Here is a 25,482-nt window from a genome sequence, read left to right on the forward strand (position 1 = left end):
CAGAGGAGAGTTTTGGTTTCGTTACAAAGGTTGTATAGTCTGTTTGCCCTATGGCCATTTGGCAAACAAAACAAAGTCCGAAATCTACTGACTTCTCAATCTTCCTGGGTGGTGAGTCACTCATCTTGAAGGTAGGTGTAATTTTCTAGACACTCTTGAACTGTCGTCGGTCCTGCAAAGATAGATACTACTATTCAGATTCACATTTCGTCAACACAGTCAAAACCAGACCTTAACTAGATGGTGGAAACTTAATTAACCGATTTCATGCCGGCCGACCCCACTTTGGCTGGTATATGTCCACTATTTTATTTTCCTTGCATTTTTCTGTAAAAACAATGGCAGAAATGGCTTCCTTGGGTCTGAAAACATATAAAAGGACATATTATTCATGTTTATATGATATCTAGATACAAAGATATGCACAAAAGTGTATTTTCCAAATTTTATGGTGGCCATCTTGGATTTCTTCGAATTACTACCTATTAGACGTAAAAGAAAAAATGGAACCCTATTTTTTTTACATCTCTATAATATTCTGAAGCAGAATCCATTGCTAAATCAATTTTAACAAACAAAAAACACAAACAATATTGTTATGACATATGGGCCTGCACTAGAGCCTCGATTCTGTGTACAAAAAAAAAAATCAAAAAAAATCCTATTTTTTATTTTGGTGTTAGGGTTTTTTTTTATTTTTATTTTTATAGGGGTTAGGGTTAGGGTATTGAAATCAAGAATGCTGTTTTTTCACACATTAATAACCATAGAATGAGGACCAACAACTTTTTTCAACATAATTAATACACAAAATGAACCACACCAAAGAACCTGTGAATATCCCTAACTTATTGTGAGTCGTGTGCAACAACATTTAGCTTTCAGAATCATTGGAATCTCCCGCGATGAAGCTAACTCCGAGGGCCTTTCATGTACTCACCGCAGGCAGGTTGGTGGTCTTTCCGTCTTCTACCGACTCCTCTCCGGCCTTGCTCCTCCAGCTCTCTCTGTGCTCTGTCCCCCAAATATTCCTTCAGGTTGCACAAGATCTGCCTGCAACCCTCTTCTGGTGAAATTGCCAAAATCAAGACTCTCTGCTCACCTTCACTCCTTCATTCCTCTTTTCTCCCACCTCTGGAACAAACTCCCTCACTCTCTTCAATCCCACTCATCCCACCAGGTCTTTAAAACAGCTGTTCACCACCATCTCTTATCTTCCCCCATCCGAAACCTTGATCTTTTCTAGCCCCATTAATTCACCCCAGATCCACTTTTTTTGAAATCCCAACTTCTTTATTTCCTGGAAGTTCGAGCAGTGTCCATGTGTTTTATACCTCTCCCACCCCCTCCTCCACCCCCCGCCTTCCCATGCCTCCTCCCCCCCAAGCCCTCTCATTCCCACAGATCTTCCGATGTCCCCATCCTCTGCTGTTGTACTTGTGTGCTTCCCTCTCTCTCCCCATCTTATCTCCTGCTCCCTTTATTGTGTTTTGTGTGTCCATTTTTTTTGTGTGATTGATATGCTAGCTCTTTCACGACCCTCGATCTTGTGTACAAACCGCCCCCCCCCCCCCCAAAAAAAAACTGTTTAGCCAGAATGTTTTTTCCTAAAAACATTTTGACAAATAAAAATAAATTTAAAATGAAATACATATAAATTTATAAATAACAAAAAGAAATAAAAGTAATTAAAAATTTTAAAAATATATAAATATTTGAAAAATTGCCTTTAAAAAAATTAAAATATACGTACATGTGCTGTATTTGTTTTTGTACTTTGTTAAACTGTAGGATGGAGCTATTTTAATCATTGGCACAATTACTATCTGTGATATTGTATGCTTTGTTTCCACCCAAGAGGTGCATATGATTGCTTCACATATGTGAGGTGTGCTGAGTACCACACCTGCTGAGAGATCAGAGGCCATTAAACTGCCTACTCAGTATGCAACCCTACCTGGTAGACAATTTGTATCCATCAGTTTTGTTTTTTTTTCCAAATGTTTTGAAGCACTCTGTTTCTCTCCTTCAGATGTTTACATCGTTTGAGTTAAGCTGAGTGTGCACTTAAATTAGACATGTGAAGGATAAGGTCTGGATGGAGAATGACACTTAGTTTGTAGTTTTCCTTGATGGCACAGGTGCTTACTAACGATGGAATTTTCTTGGATTCACACGGGCAGTCACAGGTATGAATGTGGTATTCAAATGGCAAAGTAAATTGAAATCTTCGTATACCTTTTGTGGCTTCTTTACTCTCTTCTCGCTGAGCTGACATCTGGAGAGCCAACCAGTTGATTTGAGTGCATTTCCTGATAATCTGTTTAATATCCCCTGAGATTAATAATTTCTGATAATCTGATAAGCCATTAATAATGCCATGTGATGCTATAGATTTGCTTGTGGTTAGAATTTCATCCTCAATATATCACAGAATAGTTTCCTTTCATTGGTGCCAGAAGAGAGACCATCTAATTGTTACATTCGCCATTGGAGGTGGACGGTTTCAGATGAAATTTCCTGGAGCCGTTGGGTGTGTGACAAGAACGAAATGATTCGATTTTGGTGAAAACCCGGATCCAGATACGAGAATCTTTTGTTAAAAATACACAAAAACAAACACGACATAAGATTAACCAAAGCTTTTTGTGCTGTACTCAAGGTAAATCACAGTAAGAAAGAAAGAAGGAAAGAGCATGCATATGTTGGAACCCATCTGTGGATCGGTCCCATCGGCCGATGGGTCTGACCCATCTGTGGATGCACGAGAAATGACAATGCAGACCCATCGGCCGATGGGTCTGCGCCATCTGCGGATGTGTTGTTCACCTTGAAGGAATGTGTATGCATCAATGGTGGATGAGTATGTTTATTTGAACCTAAAAATAAGCAATTGATGTCATAAATGTTTATAAAGCAGTCCGTGACATGTGGTTTGTCGATAACTGTTTGTCGATAAGATAAAAATAAGATAATATTTTTAGGTTCAAATCAACATACTCATCCACCATTGATGCATACACATTCCTTCAAGGTGAACAACACATCCGCAGATGGTGCAGACCCATCGGCCGATGGGTCTGCATTGTCATTTCTCGTGCATCCACAGATGGGTCAGACCCATCGGCCGATGGGACCGATCCACAGATGGGTTCCAACACATATACTGTATAAGCATGTCTATGTAAGATCGACGCTGATAGGTTCATCCGTCATGACGTAATTGGTAATCTGAACACACATTGGTTGTCAATCACCACTAGCTCTGGCTCTGATTGGCTGGAGCGGAGTTGAGAGCGATGACTCACCATTTGCACCAATACCTCAGAGGGAGGGGATGGGGGTTCCCCCAAAGCTGAGGACTCGCCATTTGCAGACAAACCACGGGCAGCGGTCGGGGAAATACCTTTAGAATGTACAAATTCCTTTCGACGACACAATATAGGGTCCGTGGAATGGATGAACGTTGCTTCCAACATACGTAGATGTAACGTACTCCGACCTCGGCTCGATATCTTGAATATATCTGCATTGTACTGGTCTGCACAACTGGGGTTGGCAACCAAGTGCCGTGCAATGGCAGAAGAACAAGAATAAATGGCCGACGGTCCTTGAACGTTCCGACATGCTCGTACTGGTTGTGTCCTAATTTTTTATGTGATTCTTCATAATTGAGCTGAGTCATTTGTTATGAGGGACCAAACAGTCCATCAACTCTGATTTATAACTCGGAAGTCGGGATTTACCATGATGATGATGGGACAAAGATGAAGGTCATCATGGGTGGTTCGAAAGGGGGAAAAAACTGGTCCAAGTCACCTTGGCATACCTGACAGATGAATAGCTGACTGAAGAGACTATATCGTCGCTTTTGAGATCGTCCATCTGCTCTTTAGTCTTGGATTTGGTTTTAGGATGTGGTCGCTTGAAGAGTGGCAGTTGTTTTTTCTTCATAGGACAATGGATTGACTCAGTTCTATCCACAAGGACATCCTTCACATTCACATACTTCGAACTAGCTAACTAACACACATTTTGCACCACTTAACACGTTTTTCCAAAAATTCTGCAGCACTTTCACACACCTTAAATTTCAAGACGACAGGCTCATCAAGTTTCCTGAAGCCCTTCACATTTCTCAGGAAATCATCGTATAATTTCAATGCTTCCTCGCTATGCTTATCAGCTGGACATTTCAAATTGCAATCACTCATACCAAGGATTATGCAAGCTTCCCAATTCAATATTCCTGTTCAGTGACATATTTAACATAGACGTCCAGTGGTTTCGTGGCCACTTGGACGCCATCTTGGATTTTGTGAGAAGGATGTCACCCAGGTCGGGCACCCTCCTCCCCCTCAGGATATGTTTATATGCAATAGGTTGTGTACAGTAACTGTAAGGAGCTTGGTGCACCTGTGTTGGTGGATCTCTCATCGGATCTCACTTGGTCGTCACAATAACACCTTTTTTTGTTTGTTTGTTTTTTGTATACAAGATCGAGGCTCGTGTAAGAGCTAACATCAATCACAAAAAAAAACGGACACACAAACATACAATAAAGGGAGCGGGAGACGAGATGGGGAGAGAGAGGGAAGCACACAAGTACAACAACAGAGAACAGGGACATCGGGAGATCTGTGGGAAGGAGAGGGCTTGGGGGGAGGATGCATGGGAATGTGGGGGAAGGGAGTGGAAGAGGTATAAAACACATGGACACTGCTAGAACTTCCAGGAAAGAAAGAAGTCGGGATTTCAAAAAAAGTGGATCTGGGGTGAATTAGCGGGGATAGAAAAGATCAAGGTTTTGGATGGGTGAAGATAAGAGATGGTGGTGAACAGCTGTTTTAAAGACCTGAAGGGTAACACATAATTATTGAGGAGGAGGATTATTCTAACGCAAGCACACAAACACAGCCTCTCCTTTTCGGTAAAGGCTACAGCACCAGGTCTAAAAATGTCTATTTAATTTACAGTATTTACAGTAAATACATTCTAACCCTTCTCTAATTTGCAGGTCAACTGAAGCTGGCAGTGGAAACGTGGCCTGGCAGGATGGCCATTCACAGTAAGATATTTTGCTCTAACAACACAACTTTTCCACAATCAAGTCATCACTCAGGTTTACCCATAACCTTATTCCCAACAACTACTTTATTCCTAATTCACAACGACATTTGCAGACTATCAGGTCTAAATACGTAACGACCTTCAAGTGACGCTGCGCTTTTGATGTAACCCATGCGTACGTTCTTTGTGCTCTTTTTTGCAGTCATGGAAGGCAAGGGTTTGGCGGGACAAAGTGGGAAACCATGCAACTCCTATGTGAAAGTAAATTATCTAAATTTTCTTGTTTACTATTTGCTTTCCAAAGAGCTGTCTCTTTCCTAGAATTAGCCATCAAACCTTGGATTGCTGCTTCACTTTCTTGCATACATGCAAATTAGGAATGCTGGCTTACTATTGATACAAGCATTCTGAGCAATGCGCTGCAATACATGTCCCCTACCAAAGTTCAAAGTGCCATAACTTTGTCAAAAATGATCGAATATGCAAATTTATGAACGGTTGATGCTGGTTTTCAAACTTGATCTGAGGTATGCTGAGACACGTGTGTGTCACGCCTCGCCTCGTTGATAAGCCCGCAAGGTGGCTCCGTGGAGCGGCCTGCACGTATTGCACTGTGTGAATTATATAAATTATTACCAACTCATGGTGTGAGGTACTAGCGATTCAAGAGATATCCATTTTTAAAAAATATTTTCGTTTAATTAACGATATCTGCCAAACCACGTGCCCTATCGCAAATTCCAAAAGGAAATTTTAGTAGACTGACATGCTGAACAGATTTGTGAAGTTTCCCCTCGATTGGATCAAAAGTGATGGAGGGGCTCGGTTTTAAAGGTTCATGCTTAAAAACTTCAAAACTCTGAAACCATGTGACGCATGACGTCATGCTCGCTGACTTTTTTGTTCGTCATGGGTATGCGAATCTGCCTGCAAAGTTTGGCCTCGAGCTGTTCAGCCGTTGCAGAGAAAAAGGGGTTTTCGTGTTTTCACGAAAAACAATATGGCGGCCGAACCACGTGACCTGTGACGTCATAATTACCATTAAAATATTCTACAGACCCAGTCCCCCCAACGGTGAAAATTTTATCTCAATCGGTCCTATTATTGCAGAGAAAATCTTTTTTTAAAGGAAATTAAAACTTAAAATGGCACTGAGTTAAGGATCATCAGAATTACCAAAGTTCAAAGTGCCATAACTTTGTCAAAAATGATCGAAACGTCATGAAGTTCGAACTTGATCTGTAACTTATCATGAGGAAACCATGTGCCAAGTTTGAAATCATTAGCATTAAGAGTTTAGAGAAAAAAAATCCGGAAAACTGTTCTTTGCGTGACGGACTGACGGACTGACGGACTGACGGACTGACGGACTGATGGACTGACGACTGACTGACTGCGTGCAAACCTATAGTCCCCTCCGGTGTACACCGGTAGGGGACTAATAAGATACCTGGCTCAATGATGGAAAGCATTCCAGGATATTGTACATCTCCATTTCCCAAAATCCCCCAAATCCCCAAAAATCCCCATTTCTCTTTCATACAGTGATTTGGTACACTGACCTTTTTTTAAAAACAGCTCACAATTTCTGACTTGCTTTGATTTTCATGCCTTTTCATTTGAGAAGGTGAATGTGTTGACAACATTGTGTATGCAAAGTCGAATGAGCATGACACTTGAAGTACGGATAAAGTATTCAGCGAATCTTTTGTTTTGTTTTGTTGTGAGCAGATGGCATTTGTGCCAGACCCAGATCGGAAGAAACGAAGGAAAAGTCGGACGGTATTGGAGACGAATAATCCTGTGTATGGAGAGTCCTTCACACTGTGAGTGGGCTTTTCCAGGAACCTCCCTTATGTGTCAAGGAATACTTTATTACATTCATTGCAATAAGCGCTTGTACTAAATTATAATGAAGTAACAACATGATAAGGTAACATATAGACGGGTCAATATACAACCAGAACAGCCGTACCCCAAAAAAATTGCAAATTTTAGTTTTATTGCATTTCCTTATATTTTAAGACTTACTTAGGAACATATCAAAAGTTGGACAGAAATGGACCATGGGAAAGTAAAAATTTTTGACATGATAAAAATGTCACAAAACCATCCAAGCAGTCATCCAAGCAGTGCGTCCAAGGGCTGTAATTGCACCATTGCAGCTTGGTCTTGCAGTGCAAATGCATCACTTGTATAGGTCTCGTTTCTTGATAGATAGTCTATCAACCTTTGGCTTTTCCTCATCTTACTCCGAAGTGCAACGGTTTGAAGTAAATGCAGCCTCTTCTCTTGCTCCGGATGTGTTTGGAGGTGACACCGACATTCTTGATACATCCTTGTTATTTGCTGGAGACAATGTGGACCACAACATCATAACGTTGGATGGAAAGGGTACCTTTCATGGGATGGGCATGATAGCAGCTATTACACCAGGGCGTCAATCTAGCCACATCATATCTAGAAAGAAAATGTCTGACAGGAAGCTCGTCGAACTGACGAAGATCAATATAATAGATTACCGCTATGCAGAGCACGTCAACCGCAACCTCAAATTTCAGCCCCTCCCTTTGTTATCAATTTGTGATCGCCCAATTGACATATTATGGGAGATGTCATTTTGCTTCGAAAAGAGTGCACCAAATTGGCAAGGCATGATGCACTTTCTGCATGAGGAGTGTGATCACCCAGGGAAAGCCTCAATACAGTTTCTCCCAATGATTGATATGAACCCAGGTGACAAAACCTGCATCTTGTCAACTCTTGATTACCTGAGCAAACTTGCATCAAAACACAACATGCCAGCAATCATCACATTTGACCAACCGCTGTTTTGGAAGGCCTCTGAGATAGTGAATGCTCTTCCTGCTGATAACCCAATCCATAATGCAGTGCTACTGCTTGGGAGCTTCCACACATTAATGAATTTGTTGGGTGCCATTGGAAGTTTGATGGATGGAAGTGGACTGAAAGAGATCCTGGAAACAGTGTATGGTCAAAATGCTGTTGTGCACATGCTGAGTGGGAAGGCGGTGCAACGTGCTTTTCGTGGCCATTTGCTTGTGGATCAGTGTCTTACACGTCAGGTTGTTGGCAAGATTGTGGAAGTTGACCCTGGGTTTCAAGAACAAGTGGCAGAACTGGAGCGACTGTACATTTCCCTGGAGACTGTCGAAAGTGACACTATAGAGTCTGTGTTGCAATCAGAGTGCATTCATTTCATTGACAATAGATTGAATCAGGAAAGGAATAAACTTGCAAAGGACTCGAAAACCAGTGCACTTTGGATCAACTACCAGCGTATGTTGGGAATTGCAAGGGCACTTGTGGCAGCTGATCGGACGGGGTCCTGGGAGATGCATCTCCAAGCCATATCAGCTTGCTTGCCGATATTTGCAGCTGCTGGCCATCCCAATTACCTGAAGTCAGCTCGACTCTATCTCGAGAAGATGCTTGCGTTAGAGGATGACAACCCTGAGGTTCATCAGAAGTTCCAATCTGGTTATCATGTAATCCGGCGCAGTGACCAATACTGGGCTGGCCTAGGCTCTGATCTTGTGATAGAACAGACATTAATGCGCTCACTGAAAAGCCAAGGGGGGCTGACTCGAGGAAGTGGGATGTCAGAGCACCAGAGAGCAGTTTGGACTCTGTCTTCAACCATATCGTCCTCCTACAACCTTGCTATGCAAGAACTGACCTCGAGTAGCTACTCAACAAGTGAACAACATAAGGAGTTGACAACATCCAGGGTGAGTCGAGATGAAGCTGATCGTGGCAAAGTTGCCGAAAAACTGGACAGCTTCACACCATTTTCTGATGACAAGTCATTGCGCAATATCATCACAGGGGTTACTGCAAATGAGGATGTCAATGTTCATGACCTATTCAAAGTAGGTAGTGACATTGTCAAGAAGATGGATGATCACCCAGCTTACTCCTATTCACACAAAAGGAGTTCTAAAGCCAAGACACTTGCATTCAGCAGGGCAGTCAAAGTTGCTGAGGACCGCACAATAGATCCAGCGTTACTATTCCAGAGGTTCTTAGTGGTGTCACAGACGGGAGATCTCCAGATAGGTGAAGTGATGAAATATGAACTCTGCCCATACCCAATGTCTCTTTTTGAGGCAAAAAACATCCTGCGCCAGCCAGATAAACCACAGTTGGCGGAGGCAATAAGGAATTATGCTACAACCAAATCTGACAATGCTGTCAACCAGACAGTTCCAGGAACAGATCACTATGTTCTTGACGGGGGATCACTTATTCACCGCTTAAAGTGGACAGAGGGATTCACCTACAGTTCCATTGCAGATGAATATGCCTCATTTACAGTACGACACTATGGCAAAGCTACTGTTGTGTTTGATGGTTATGAGGCTGGGCCAAGCACAAAGGACTGTTCTCATCAACGTCGGAATAGAAACAAGAATGCCACCAAGGTTAACATTACGGAGTCAACAAAATTTGTTGGGAAAAAGGAGGACTTTCTGTCGAATGAGTCAAACAAGCAGGCAATGATACTGTTGATTATAGAGGTGTTGCACAAGGAAGGCTGTGAGGTGATCCAAGCAGAGGGAGATGCTGATGTTGAGATTGCAAAAGCGGCCGTCGCAAATGCGGCTTCCAGATCTACAACCCTCATTGGAGAAGATAAAGATCTCCTTTTCCTCCTGCTCTTCTATATGGTGGAGACAAACTGCATTGAACTCTATTTCCGTTCTGACAAGGCAAAATCAAATGTCTACAATATCAAAGTCCTTCAGCAGATACTTGGAAATGCAGCCTGCAGAGATATATTGTTCCTTCATGCATTAACTGGCTGTGACGCAACGTTTCGTGTCTTTGGGATTGGAAAGAAGTCAGGGTTTCAAAGAATCATCAAGAAAGAAAAGGAACTGATAGACAGCTCAAAGGTGTTCTGTAAACCACAGCAGAGTCAGGATGTTATTGAAACTGCAGGCTGCAGAGCAATGGTGGCATTGTTTGAAGCAAATCAGAACGACTCATTGGCATCGATCAGATACAACATTCTCTGCAAAAAGGTTGCAAGGGCTAAGGCATTTGTCACTCCTGAAAGACTGCCACCCACATCCGCTGCCTGCAAGTTTCATTCTCTGCGGACCTATTACCAGGTAATGGAATGGATGGGCCTTTGTTGTGGAATGGAGCCAACGGAGTGGGGATGGAAGGTAGAAGGAGGAAAACTTGTTCCAGTGATGACAGACAAAAGCCCTGCTCCAGACATACTACTTCAGATGATTCACTGCAACTGTTCAGGGGGGTGCAAAACACTAAGGTGTTCATGTAGGAAGCATGGATTAGAGTGCACCAGTGCATGTGGACATTGCCAGGACAGCAACTGTGACAATATGAGTGTTGAACCAGACATAGAGGAGGAGGAGGAGGACGATGAAACTGGAATCTAAGACTAGAAGGCATATGGTACTTCCACATGTGTCAAAATTGTCCAATTTTTTATATGTTGCTTTCCATGTCATAGACTGGCAGAAACAATCAAAGAACATATATTTGTGCAAATATTTACTTTAAATTGCGAATGGTCTCAGGATTAGCATTGCATAAACTACCAGCAACGATCATAATACAAATATTGGTGCAAAATTAACTTTAAATTGTTAGTGGTCTGATGATTATCAGTCAATTTTTTTACGTTTTATCTGCCGGCAGCCATCTTGTTTTCTGACGTCACTGAGGGACTTTCCCATGCGTCAAAATTGTCCAACTTTTAATATGTTGTCTTCCACTTCATAAACTACTAGAAATAAGCATAAAACAAAAATTTGCAATTTTTTTGGGGTCAGGCAGTATATTGACCCGTCTAATATTGTCATGCTCACAGCCCTCATCCATCCACGTGACCATGGCTGAGGTGCAAACTGCACACCTCAGGACAGCTAACTCTGATGCTGAGGTATCTGTACTCTTTTCATGACAGGAGAGGCTCTCGGAAGAGCAAGATATAAATGACAATGGGACAAACATCAAGCCAATGAATGAATAGGAAAAGAGTAGAGGGAGGAGGAGATGGGGGAGGGGGGGGGGGGGTTAGGGGACATTAATCTAGCAAATGGGATCGTTGGGCTAGGAAAGGTTAATGGAAGTAATAAAGGTAATGGGTCAGAATTGGGGATGACAAGAGATTGTGATGCACTGCTTGATTGATCAGAGATTGTGATGAACATCAGAGATTGTGATGCACTTCCTGGAGGGAAGAGTGAGACAGAACAGCCTCTGGATGAAAGTTGCATATATGGTAGAAGTGAGGAATACAAGAATTGAGGAGTGAAGTCAGTCTAGATTTGGGAAGTTGTTGTCGTGTAGCCTCCGACAGTTCTCCCCAACAAGCCTGTGGCATGGAGACAGCCGATTGATCTCGCAGGAGCGACCGAGAGATCCCCCACATCTAGGATGGTGTACCCCCTCCTTCACGAAGTCAGGGCCATTACAGAGTTAGAGAGAGGGAGAGACACAAGAGGGAAAGGACCGGTCCATGGGGACCGATCGGCACTCTGACCGTGACCGCGCTACTCTGACAAATCCGGGCAGTAGGGAGGAATGGGGAAGATTTGGCCCCCGACTTGCATTGGGGGGGGGGGTAGGTAGGTAGGTAGGTAGGGTACGTACAACCACCACGAAGTGGCATCCCTGATAGTTGTACATTTGGGAAGTTTAACTAGAGAGAGAGAGAGAGAGAGAGAGAGAGAGAGAGAGAGAGAGAGACAGACACAGAGACAGAGACAGAGACAGAGACAGAGACAGAGACAGAGACAGAGACAGAGACAGACAGACAGAGACAGACAGACAGAGACACAGAGACACAGAGACACAGAGACACAGAGACACAGAGACACAGAGACACAGAGACACAGAGACACAGAGAAAGGCAGAAAGGCAGAAAGGGGGAGAAGGCAGGTAGGCACCATATCAGATAATTGACGATACAAAACAGAGACCACTGACCTGCGTGCATAACATTGCAAACCAGATAAGAAACAGTTGTTCTTTTACTCAAATGAAGGATTTTCCAATTGTGACCTTGTGAGAGTGACTAATCGTGGGTGCCATGCACTCCGAGTGGAAGAACGTGCTTCCAAGCTGTTTTCTGTCTTAGACACTGCGTTGTTCTCTTTATGTGTAGCTGACTACAGAAGGTGGATCCATGGTATCTAAATGTTTTCTCCTATTTCAGAATATGATATTCATTCTCACACAATAGCTTTCCTCCTTTCATCTGAGTGCTGTTCGCAGGGTGAGATTAGACTCCAGCTTTCCAATATCAGGGCTGACTGGGTGTTGGTCGTTCTTGGTAAATGGCCTGGCACAAAGAATGTAAGAGTTTGCACTCAAAAGGTCCAGTTTGACATTTTTACATGGTGTGGCAACATTAAACTCTGTCATTTTGTCATGTTAGCAAATACCGTGGATCTGAAACAAGGGGAAGTACTGTAGAATGTTACTCAAATTAACGGAGCGTCCACTTGGACTACAAGAATACAGAAGGAATGTGGATGATTTGTTTCACTTAATGAAAATTTAAATTACTAGGGCATGCCCGTACTATATATAAGCTAGGACGTGCCCGTACGTGGGTGCCCGTTCCTTGCCAAAAAAAAAAAAAAAAAAAAATTTGTGTAGGGGTGTGTGTGTGTAAACATCCTAGGGCGTGCCCGTACGTGGGTGCAAAAAAACATGCGTGCAAACAACAACAGCAAAAAAAAACTTTGAAACCACGTGGCAGTAACGACCACAGAACCCCCCCCCTCTATTTACATGAATGGTTTGGTCCATTCGCAACGACCACAGAACCCCCCCCTCTATTTACATGCAATGGTTTGGTCCATTCGCAACGCCAAAGCGAACGGCGAACGGCTAAATCGCCATAGCTCGGTAAGTACTTGTCCGATTAATTTAAAACCTTGAAAAGGCACATCCTCGGATCCCCAGCAATATACCTGGCAAGTTTAAAGTATATCGGACCCGTGGTTGTCGAGAAACAGCGGTCACAGACACACAGACACACAGACACACAGACACACAGAGATTACTGGAATTATAGATAGATATTCCTGTTTATTGTACATAAAATAGTTCCAAGCAAAATATGAAATCATTTAAAATACACCATGTAGAATGCAATAATCACATGCAGCGCCCTAGTCAATACATTGAGAGCTTCTTATACAATGAATTTTCTCGATAATACACTCGATAAACTAGCAACGGTACCCGCCCTATGGGCGGGGCTTCAATTTGGAGGCCCAAATGAAAAGGTAAAATCTTACTATGGTCCAAGAGCTAGGGTACCTTTTGTGCAGCGTCTGAGACCAAAAGGTTTGATCAACTTTTCTAAACCAAAATGTAATGCAGATTCCAAAAATTCATTTCGTATGTGCCGCAAATGTTGCAGTTTGGGTGAAAAATGCGTTTTTTTGTCCCCCGCCGCACTGCGCAGCGAAGGGGGGGACTATGGTTTTACCCTTCGTCCGTGTGTGCGTCTGTGCGTGCTTCCGTCCATCCGTGCATGCGTGCGTACGTGCACTGCAATATCTTTATAAAAGTAAGCGAAGGACCGAATTATAATTTGGTGTGTGGGTGCAAGTGGGCATATGGAAGAACCCTATTGAAAAGTAGGTCGCCATGTCAAAATCCAAGATGGCTGTTACCATATCTAAACCTTGTGAGCGCGATATCATGAAACGGAAATGTCTGATCATTGTGAGTGGAATATCTTGAAAAATAAATGAACTACTAACTTCTAATCCGGTGTGTGGGTGTATCGAGGCACAAGGAAGAACGCTATTGAAAATTGGGTCGCCACGTCAAAATCCAAGATGGCCGCCACCATATATATGCCTGAACCATGGGCGAAATATCTTGAAAAATAAACGAACTACTAACTTCTAATCTGGTGTGTGGGTGTATCTAGGCATAAGGAAGAACGCGATTGAAAATTAGGTCGCCATGTCAAAATCCAAGATGGCCGCCATGTCAAAATCCAAGATGGCCGCCTTGCTGTTTCCACTTTGTCAACTCGCATCACTTCACCGATGGGGGACCGAGGCGTAACGCTTGTTTGTTGTAATTTTTCTATATTTTGGTGAAATCTGAAAATTATGCTTTAATTCTAGATATCAATTTTACTCTCTGGTATATGGTCATGTGAGGTATCGAAATAAAGCTACTGACCTGGAGATCACTCAAGAACACAAATAATATGAAATTAAAATATAGTTGCCATGGTAACAGCCATTTGAGTGGCTCTGAAGTCCAAAAATATCAATTTCACGCTGTAATACATTGTACATTTTAATGTGGAATCAGAGGCCAAATGGTTTTTAAATCATTTCTAAATCATAATTTTATGTAGAATCTGAATATCAATGTCTTACAAGCTAGACATGAAGCATTTTGGGTGAAAATAACATTTTTGTTGGTTACGCATATGTTACGTGCTCCTACCCAAACTCCGGTCACGGTGTACCTCCGAGCCCCGAGAGGAGTCACGGCAGAAAGATGTGTTATTCTGTATGTCAAAGATCAATTGTGAAACCACACCAATTGTTACCAACAAACAAGTATTTTATTAAGATCACACAAGAATAACAGTACAACAACAATAGTAATCAATTGTACAACCAATATATATTTCCTACGATGGTACCATCAGGTTCGTACAATATAACTCACTGTGCTCCAAGTGAGCGAAAAGAAGAACATTCCCAATGTCTCTATTCCGGCATCAAGCCAAAGTTGATTCCTCCAGTAATCGTCAGAACGATGTCTAATCGAAACCAGAATCCCGTTCGGATGACAGTCAGTCATGCTGCCAAAGCTGCGCAAAGGTGCCCTCAAGGCGACTGGGAAATCACACCCTCAGGTGTGGACGTTCCACGGCTCCCACTCGGCGAACCACAGATTTCCCACTCAAAAGCCACGTTGCACACACACACCAGATTAACGTCTGAATGCGGTGAAAATGGTTGAAGCGAAGTGAAAAACCTTGAGCGAAGCGCAAATCCTGCGCGAGGTAAAAATGACCGACGGCCCGTTCTCGTGGCGTAACGGCACTCCGATGATTCTCCTCCGAATCGACCGCAAAACCTGTCACGCAGGTTTATCTGTCACAGCGTTGACAACTCTATCGCAGGAATCCCTTTTCCAGGAAACCCAAAGTTCACTCGTGACCCTCGTTCGCCAATCGTTCACTCCAGACCTCGAAGCAGCTCGGCTTCTTGTCCGACTCAATCGCTCCGCCTTCTCTTCCTCCTCTTCCTCTTCTTCGTCTTCCGGTTCCGGTTTAATTTAAAACATTAACTTTTTACCTTTTGAAAATAGTAATCTCTATTTCCCTTAAACGACAACAATAATAGTACATGGAATAAAAAATGTTTACAGTGGATGCAAGCCACAACAACGGAAGTGACGAATCCGTAACACATTACACAGAAAACTCTGAAATTGGGTGTTAATTCTAAATACCATTTTATCATCATTTGTATTTGCATGTGAGGTATCCACATTGAAGTATTCACATGCAGTGTATATACATGTATTTTCCAAGGATAACAGTATTTTTAGAGTGAAGTATAGTTGCTATGGTAAACAACACTAATCCTGAGCTGATTGCTTATAAAGGTTTACGACTAGCACCTACTAATGAGTCTATCATCATATATATCGACCATCCTAGAAACCATTAATATGTTGTTCTGAAATATATTGCATGTGATTGGTTGCCCTGGTAATGGGATTCATTATTAACAAAGTGCAGATCATTACACAAGAAATAAGCTTCCATTGACGTATCTTTTTCATTAGACCTCTCTGACAACTGTTCTCATAATGACCTCCTCCTAAATCAGATGTATAAAAAAGGTAAAGTAATACAACAATAATTGGTGTAGTTATCCCATCACCAATTGTATCTGTTCATGTGTGAGTAAGATTATGAGAACATCGGTGTCAGAAGACATCACAATGATGTTCCCATTTGGACAAGGTTGACATACGTGCTTGACATGCCAAACCAGCCTGGTGTCTGCCTCATCATGGGTACACACTAAGCTGGGGACTTCTTTCCTCTGGACACTGTTATCTTCCACCACATACTGATATGCACTTTGATCGAATCCAACAAAAAGGGACTTCCCACGGAGAATTTGCACTGAATGGATTTCTCTCATCTCCCCTTCCTGTTCTGGCTGGAGTTCCCCCAAGGTAGTGTTCTGGGCCCTGTGTTATTTCTGGTCTTCATCAATGATCTCTCCGACTCTCTGGAAAATCCTCTCTATCTCTTTGCTGATGACTCCACTATCTGCCGCTCCATTCCTCATCCCTCAGATCAGCAGTCTGCAGCCTCCTCACTCTCTGCAGACCTTGACAAAATCAGACTGGTCAAACAAGTGGAACATGTCTTTCAATCCTGACAAATCTCACACTCTTACTATGTCTCTCTGAAAAGACCGACTGGAAATCCTCCCAGCTACTTTCTCAACAATCCTCTCCAATACGTTCTGTCGCTCAAGCTTTTGGGTCTCACTATCTGCCATGATCTTTCTTGGGATAACCACATTTCCAAGCTGGCCTCCAAAGCCAGTCGCCGACTGGGCATCTTCCGTCGTGCGTAGTCCTTCCTTGGCACACCTGAGCTCCTCACCACATACAAGGCTTTAATCCACAGCTCAATGGAATACTGTTCCCCCCTCTGGGCCAGTGCTCCTGCCTCACACCTCGCTCGGCTTCACGCTGTTGAAACCAAAGCTTTCAGAATCATTGGAATCTCCTGCGATGAAGCTAACTCCGAGGGCCTTTCACTTACTCACCGCAGGAGGTTGGTGGTCTTTCTGTCTTTTACCGACTCCTCTCTGGCCTTGCTCCCCCAGCTCTCTCTGTGCTCTGTCCCCCTAATATTCCTGCAGGTCGCACAAGATCTGCCAGCAACCCTCTTATGGTTAAACTGCCAAAATCAAGACTCTCTGCCAACCTTCACTCTTTCATTCCCCTTTTCTCCCGCCTCTGTAACAAACTCCCCCATTCCCTTCAATCCCACTCCTCCCCCCAGGTCTTTAAAACAGCTGTTCACCCCCATCTCTTATCTTCCCCCATCCAAAACCTAGTTCTTTTCTACCCCCGCTAATTCACCCCAGATACATACACTCATCCCAGATACTTACACGAGCCTCGATCTTGGAGAAAAAAAAAAAAAAAAAATCACCTCCAAATTCATCCACAATTGACTTATATCGACCATGAACTGAAACAATGAGTTCTGCCCTGTTGTTGCCAATGACATTTTCTTCAACATAATCAGAAATAATTTCAAATGCCCTGACATGAATGTCCCTTGAAACACTATATTGGGTTGGTTCAGGTTTTGTGAGTGACCTATTTGCTCTGTTAATGTACATTTTTCGACATGAATGGTGATACTTAACCTCCTTTGCCGCAAAATTTATATGTCCAATCTTCGCCAGAAAACTGGTGTCCTGCAGGAGCTTGGCTGCATTTTTGACTGCACCCTCAGCATCCGTAGTTTCACAACTTCCTAATGTTTCTAACTTTCGATTGACATATTTTCGGTCCCGATTACAAAATATACAGGTAGCCTCAATTACTCCTGATGTGGTTTCAGGATTGTGCACTTGGGATTGCAGTGTTACACGGGATAAGGTTATCTCTTCTGTTGCTTTGGATTGGACTGCACTTTCTTTATATTTGGGGATTGCAGTGAAGTTTTTATAACAAGAACTATGGTACCCCAAGTTGTTGGAAAAATCAACTGGTAGTTGAACACAAATTGTTGAATATTTGGAGCTACCAGTTGGCATTGCTATTCTTTATTCTTTGGCAGACACCACCTTTTGCCAAGTGTTTGTGTCAAAAGGTTTGATGACATCCTTAGTGTGTGCCATCCAACATGCAGAATGCACATCACAGACACTGCTGTAGATATGATTGCTCTTGTTGCCATTTTGTCTTCAGTTGATGGCTGCTAACTTAGGAAGTCATATCTGAAACAGACAATGAAAGAAATATTGTTAAACCTGAAAAAGATTGTGTCACTCAAGATCTAGTAAAATAATGAACATATTTGTCAAAAATGTGGATTATCTAATATGAGGATACCAGTACCACAGTTTACAAAACATATTTTAGATCTCTTATAAATCAAATAATGGTTACCATAGCAATATTTTCTCAATATAAAATTAATGTTATCTTTGGGTGGCCTGCAGATAAATACTTTCATGTGGATACCTCACATGCGAATATAAATGATGATAAAATGGTATTTAGAATTAACACCCAATTTCAGAGTTTTCTGTGTCAAAAAAAGCATAACCAACAAAAATGTTATTTTCACCCAAAAGGCTTCATGTCTAGCTTGTAAGACATTGATATTCAGATTCTACATAAAATTATGATTTAGAAATGATTTTAAAACCATTTGGCCTCTGATTCCACATTGAAATGTACAATGTATTGCAGCGTGAAATTGATATTTTTGGACTTCAGAGCCACTCAAATGGCTGTTACCATGGCAACTATATTTTAATTTCAAATTATTTGTGTTCTTGAGTGATCTCCAGGTCAGTAGCTTTATTTTGATACCTCACATGACCATATACCAGAGATTAAATTGATATCTAGAATTAAAGCATAATTTTCAGATTTCGCCAAGATATAGAAAAATAACAACAAAAAAACGCATTTTTCACCCAAACCGCAACATTTGCGGCACATCAGAAATGGATTTTTAGAATCTGCATGAAATTTTGGTTTTAAAAAGTTGATCAAACCTTTTGGCCTCAGACGCTGCACAAAAGGTACCCGAGCTCTTTGACCACTATAATTCACCAAATGTCCGCCCGTCCGTCTGTCTGTCTGTCCATCCATTCGAAGGTACCGTAAAAACTGCTGAACCGATCGCAACGATATTTTGGGTGGATAATCCTGGGATCTCCAGGAGTAAAATAGGCTATTTAGTTTTCCCAATTTCAGCTTTTGTCTCCAGCATTCTCAGGTTTGGACTCCCGCATAACATTTTTGTTCGCATAACGTTCATTGTGACGATGTTCTCATTGTGACGATGTTGTTTTCCCGGGTGCCGCACAAACGGCTGTACTGATCGCTGCACAGCTGCACCAATCGGACTCGGTGATCTTGGACAAATACCTTTTATGAGGACACTGGTTGAATCCCTGCTTGAGAGAATTCCAACCCCCTCGCCGCCATCACTGCCGTCTCTCCAACTTACAATCCCACGAGATATGCGGAAAGGACGACCCAAAATGAATTATCCTCTTTTCGATTCGTATATAAACATCATTAAAAGTAAATAATGACCTCGGCCAAAGTTCAAATGATGTGAGTTTCATCTCTACATGAGAGAATACCACATAGCTATTTGGGCGGTGAATACGCTAACAGATCGCTGTCTCCATCGATCTTGCCAAGGCCGTAACAGCTATTGGCTCAAAATCCTTTTAACTGTTGATTTGGAAGTTTTTACAATGAAGGAAACACATATCATATCGGGAGTACATACGACATCGGGCGTACTAACTGCACGCGTCTTCAGTATCAAGCTTAAATCTGTCATGGCGGATCTGAAGAGCGGAATGCTTGGAGAAGTGGTGGGCTACTTCGGCATGAAGGAGGATCAGAAACATGGACTCCCACACTGCCACATCCTGCTGATACTTGCTCCCGCATGACGTTATTTTCCCGGGTGCCGCACAAACGGTTGCACCGATCGCTGCACGGCTGCACCGATCGAGATTTAACGGATGTTTATATAAATCGTTTAAAAGAAAAAAAAGCCTTAAATTTCTGATATTTAGCCTTTTCATTTGGGCCTCCCAATTGAAGCCCTGCCCATAGGGTGCCAGGGCGGGTACCGTTGCTAATATCAGAAATTGAAGGCTTTTTTTATTTTAAACGATTCATATAAATATCCGTTAAATCATATCACATGCAAATCATCAAAATCTAAACAGTATCTTACTATAATTCACCAAATGTCCCACAGTGATCGATACACTATGATCGTGATCGTGATCGTGAATCGTGATCGATAATCGTGTTCACAATCGCTATGTCGTATGTACTCCCGATACGTTGAAATGGGTTTCCTTCATTTGAAATGGGTTAGAATTCTCTCAAGCAGGGATTCAACTTGTGTCCTCATAAAAAGTCTTTGTCCGAGGTCACCGAGTTTGATCGGTGCAGCTGTGCAGCGATCGGTGCAGCCGTTGTTGCGGCACCCGGGAAAACAACATCATCACAATGAGAACAATGAACGTTATGCAAACGCGAATGTTATGCGGGAGTCCAAACCTGAGAATGCTGGAGACGAAAGCTGAAATTGGGAAAACTAAATAGCGTATTTTACTCCTGGAGATCCCACGATTATCCACCCAAAATATTGTTGAGATCGGTTCAGCAGTTTTTACGGTCCCTTCGAAAAGACAGACAGACAGACAGACAGACGGACGGACATTTGGTGCATTATAGTAAGATAAACTTGAAAATAAATTCTTGATAATAAATAAACTAAACTTATGTAACCAATTTTTGACATATTTTAAATGTATGGTATCAAACTCAATTGGAAACAGGCCGATGATTGTGATGTACAATACAGTTGCTATGACAACTTCGGTGGTAGTCTCAGCAGTCATTTGTTGTGATTAATGTAAGAATGAACTATGTATGCTGAAACTGTCTTTATTAAATTTATATTACAATCGAAATACAATACAATAGCTTAAACAACAAAAATATCAGTATGTCATTGTCTTCTGTCTATTTTGACCCTCTTTTGATCTAATTTTACAGTAAGTCTGTTATGATGTCATAATTTGCTGTGTATGAAGTTTCTGGTCAGTAATCATGGATCTTTTTTTATTGCTGGGATCCTAATGGTTATTTTGATATTTGTCTTTTTAAAGTTAATTTTTCGGTTTGGTTGATCAAAATTTAGGAGCCTTTTATGGTTTGTGCTCCAGGGCACTCTCGCTGTGCAATTTTTTGAAAAGTCACATTCGAAAAAGAAAAAAATATACATATTTATACTATCAAAGTAAATTTGTATCTTATGGTTCTCAGAGTTGGCTTAGTGGTAAGGGTACCGGCTTGGGATACGAGGATCCTGGGTTCAAATCCTGAATTAACGCCGGGGGGGTTGACTCAGCCTGTCATCCTTCTGAGGTCGGCAAATTGAGTACCAACTTGCTGGTAATTCCGTGTGTCGCAAGAGGCGACCAACAGGGTTGGCGGCAGGAAGGGCATCCGGCCATAAAATATCGCTTCAAAAAGGGGACCAAGATGCCCAAAAAAGTCTAACCCCTGCTCTGCAGGGAAAAATGGCCTCTAAAGGTGGTGGTTGTTGTTGTTGTTGGTTCCCAGAGAGTAGCGTTAAGTGTGTCCGTGGTGTCGTGCTTTTTGGAAAAAAGTTTGTTTTTATTACAAGACAGAATTTCAAATGCTACCAGTTGGCTAATATTATGAGTTAGCTCTACCGTTAACCATCAGTGATCTCAGATTGCAGCCCTCTAGTTGTTCTTAGTCCGTCCCCGGGACGGCGGGGGATGGGTTTTGCTATCACTTCTGTGCGTCTGTCTGTTTGTCTCTGTGTGTCTGTCCAGGCTTTGTTTTTACCATTTCAGCTTTTGTCATCAAATTTTCAACAAAGCTTTATTGTAAGACTATGGAGAAGACAAATTAATAATTTTGTCAAAAGGTCAAAGGCCAGCGTCACTTAAAATCATCAATTTTCATCCAATAGACCCAAAATTTTAATTACTATTTGGGTTTTGCCATCAATTTTCATCCAATTGACCCCAAATTTTAATTACTATCTGAGTTTTGCAACAAAGCTTTATTATGAGAATATGGAGAAGGCATATTAATAATTTGGTCAAAAGGTCAAGGGCCAAGGTTGCATAAAATCATCACTTTTCATCTTATTGACTTGAAATTTGAGCAGGGCTTGCATATTGGTTCACAGAAGCTGATTGCATTTGAGGTCAAAAGGTGAAGGTCGCCTAAAAGTCAATTTTTTTGTATTATTTTAGCTGTTTTCGTCATGTCTAGCATACGGAAGAAGAATTCTGAATACAAAGTGGACGCGGATGGGTTTTTCCATTTTCAGTTGCTTTCTAGTTGCGAAAAGCGAAGATTTTCCAAGTATATTGGTTGGTCTTGTGCGTTATTCTGTCTGTCTGTATGTCAGTCGCCTACAGGTTACAATTTTCAACTGATCTTCACGAAACTTCACAAAATGGTAGAGTTGGTCATAAGCAAGAAGTCTATTGTTTTTGGGGTCAAAAGGTCAATAGGTCAACATAGGCCAAAGGTCACCAACTTTGTCAAATTTCTAAAATCCTCACTATTTCATCCGATTGACTTGAAATTTGAAAAGGATTTGCATATCTGGTCACTCAATTCAACCACCATGTATTTTTGAGGTCATCATCGGCCAACAACTTATTTTATGGACTTCGCAAGTATCGTGCTTTGCATGACATATTTCTTGTTTATGTATTTTTTGTTTGTTTATTTGTTTATATATACCTCAAAAACTAACAAAAAGTACTGTGCCAAACCCAACCAAATTTTGCATGTGTGCCTAAAGGTGCCCCAAATATGGTTTCTCTTTGGGTAGCATATCTGGATTAGGAGGTTCAGAGTGGGGGGAATACCCCAATTCTCTTGTAAATTTGTATCGTAGAGCACCACCCTGTGGTAGCCATAATTATAAATCATAATTTTCTTGTATGAAGAAACTTTAAATAACTTAATATGCATTACGGTGATGGTGAAATCTGAGTGAGAATAATTTGAAATTTTCAAAACGTTTCATTTCACTAATTTTAAGCGGAGGTTCAAACCAAAGTAAACAACACGGAGTTTCGCAGCGAAGCGGAAGTGCTTTTTGTTTGCTCCATATACAAACAGCAAGGATGGTTGATGGAGGTGATGTGAGCTGACTTCTAAGCAGATGGAAGATGACCTCAGGCAAATTATAGAATGAATATAGCAGAATGTTTGTGAAGTACAACATTCAAGCCATAATCAAAAATAAATGGCGTATAATGGTGGTTTGCTGCATTGAAAGAATACTTTTCAAGGTTTTATTGACTTTCCACTACACGGGTTTAACGTAGCTTCAGGTCGTCCAGTGGAAGGCAGCCACCATTAAAAAATCAGTTTGTGAGTGGCATAAAATGTTTATGGAGACGGGTAACACCCTGCAGAGGAAGGGGCAGGCTGGTGTACAAGCACAAGTGGTGAGTATGTTGAACATGTTTTTGAGACGATCGAGCTCAGACCCATAAGTCAGTTCGGATTCGGATGATGATGTTGACAAATCCTGACAATAAAAGTTTGTGAAATGTTCTTTCAAATGCAGAAAACTGCATAGTTGTACTCTATCCTATTTTTTTAAAATTATTTTTATTATGGTTTGAATTTGGAGTGGAAATTTGTGGTCACCCGGTGCATATTTGAATAGTTCAATTCCTAATCTTCATCAACGATCTCTCTGAATCTCTGGAAAATCCCCTGTGAGGTCAAAAGAACACTCAACCATTCACATTTTCACATAACCACGCTGATGAAACACACAACCATTCACATTTTCACTCATGCACAGGCCTTCATCATATTTGCTGATGACTCCACCCTTTGCCGTGATGTCCCTATCCTTCAGTCAGGCAGGCTGCAGCCTCTTCCCTTTCTACAGACCTTGAAAAAAATCACAAGATGGTCAAACACTTGGAATAGGTCTTTCAATCCTGACAAATCTCACTCTCACTTTCTCCCCCAAAGGACCATTTGACAAACCATCCCATCTACTTTCTTGTCAATCCTCTTGAGGAAGTTCAGTCATTCAAACTCCTGCTTCTCACTATCAGCCATGATCTTTGTTGGGCAAACCACATTTCAAAGTTGGCCACCAAAGCAAGCCATCGACTGGGCATCCTCCATCGTACAAAGTCCTTCCTTGGCACACCTGAACTCCTATCCACCGACAAGGCCTTCATCAGCAGTTTGGTGGAGTACTGCTCTCCTCTCTGGGCTGGTGCCCCTGTCTCACACCTTGCTCAGCTTTACACCATGGAAACCAAGGCTTTCAAGATTATTGGAATGTCCCACGGCGAAGCTGAGTCGATGGATCTATCACTTTCCCATCTTAAACAGGTACGTGGTCTCTTTATTCAACTACATCCTTTTTGGTATTTCACCTTTTGCTCTTTCCGTGCTTTGTCCCCCTCCCACCCCCTGATTTTGTAGGGTGCACGTAGTCTGCCGTTGACCTTTTTCTGGTGAAATTGCGAAAATCAAGAATCTCTGCTCACCTTCACTCTTTTAATCCTCTTCTTCCCGCCTCTGGAACAAACTCCCTCACTCTCTTCAATCCCACTCCTCGCTCCGGGCCTTCAAAACAGCTGTTCACCACCATATCTTGTCTTCCCCCATCCAAAACCATAATCTGTAATATCCCCGCTAACTCTCCTCTCACCTCCCCCCCCCCCCCCCCGCCGCCGCCCCCTCTAGCCCAACTGCTTCTATTTTTTTTCTTCCTCAGTTTGCTTCTGTGTCTATCTTGTCCTTCCCCCTCATTCATCCCCACACCTATTGTTTGGCCAAGTCTCCCTCAATTTTGTTCTTCAACCCGACCATGGTGTTTCCCACACTCTCTGCTTTTCCTTTTGTCCTGTTGCATCCAGGTCCGTTCAATGTACTCGTACTCACTCTTCTACGAGCCTCTACTCTGTATGCAAAAATAAAGTGTGGACTGATACTTTTTTCGTTTGACTATATTTACCTGTTTTGGAGAAAAAGAATGGGAGGGACTACTTTTCGACATGCCCTTGTAGTTCTGCCGATTTTTGTGAAATGACATAAAAAAAAAAACTTACAGCCAGCTGTGCCAATCTGCATACCGTCACGTGAAAAAGTAAGTACACCCCATGTAAAGTTTTGACTTTTTCAACATATTTCAACATACAGCTATTTGATCTTCATTTCAACAATACTGACAGATAAAGGTAATATAATATAACAAATATCATGAAACATTTACATTTTGTAGTCCATTGTATCTATCTATAATTCCAGTAATCTCTGTGTGTGTGTCTGTGTGTCTGTGACCGCTGTTTCTCGACAACCACGGGTCCGATATACTTGAAACTTGCCAGGTATATTGCTGGGGACCCGAGGATGTGCCTTTTCAAGGTTTGAAATTAATCGGACAAGTGGTTCCCAAGATATGGTCACCGTACTCGCAAGCCGTTCGCTTTGGCTTTGCGAATGGACCAAACCATTTCATGTAAATAGAGGGGGGGGGGGGGGGGTTCTACCGTACTCGCAAGCCGT

The 25,482-nt window shown here is 42.0% G+C and overlaps 1 protein-coding gene across 3 annotated transcripts in view; it reads left to right on the top strand.

Moving 5' to 3' along the window:
- Positions 1-25,482, top strand: part of LOC137438829 (regulator of G-protein signaling 3) — a 305,803-nt gene that overhangs the window by 60,981 nt on the left and 219,340 nt on the right. For all 3 annotated transcript variants that reach the window (XM_078767307.1, XM_078767304.1, XM_078767306.1), the window contains exons 2-4: positions 5,018-5,068; positions 5,273-5,331; positions 6,802-6,896. In XM_078767307.1, the coding sequence (XP_078623433.1) occupies positions 5,018-5,068; positions 5,273-5,331; positions 6,802-6,896 (205 nt within the window). The remainder of the gene's footprint in view (positions 1-5,017; positions 5,069-5,272; positions 5,332-6,801; positions 6,897-25,482) is intronic.

Source organism: Myxine glutinosa, chromosome 13 (assembly GCF_964187855.1).
Source record: "Myxine glutinosa chromosome 13, kmMyxGlut1.1, whole genome shotgun sequence".
Classification (NCBI taxonomy): Eukaryota; Metazoa; Chordata; class Myxini; order Myxiniformes; family Myxinidae; genus Myxine; species Myxine glutinosa.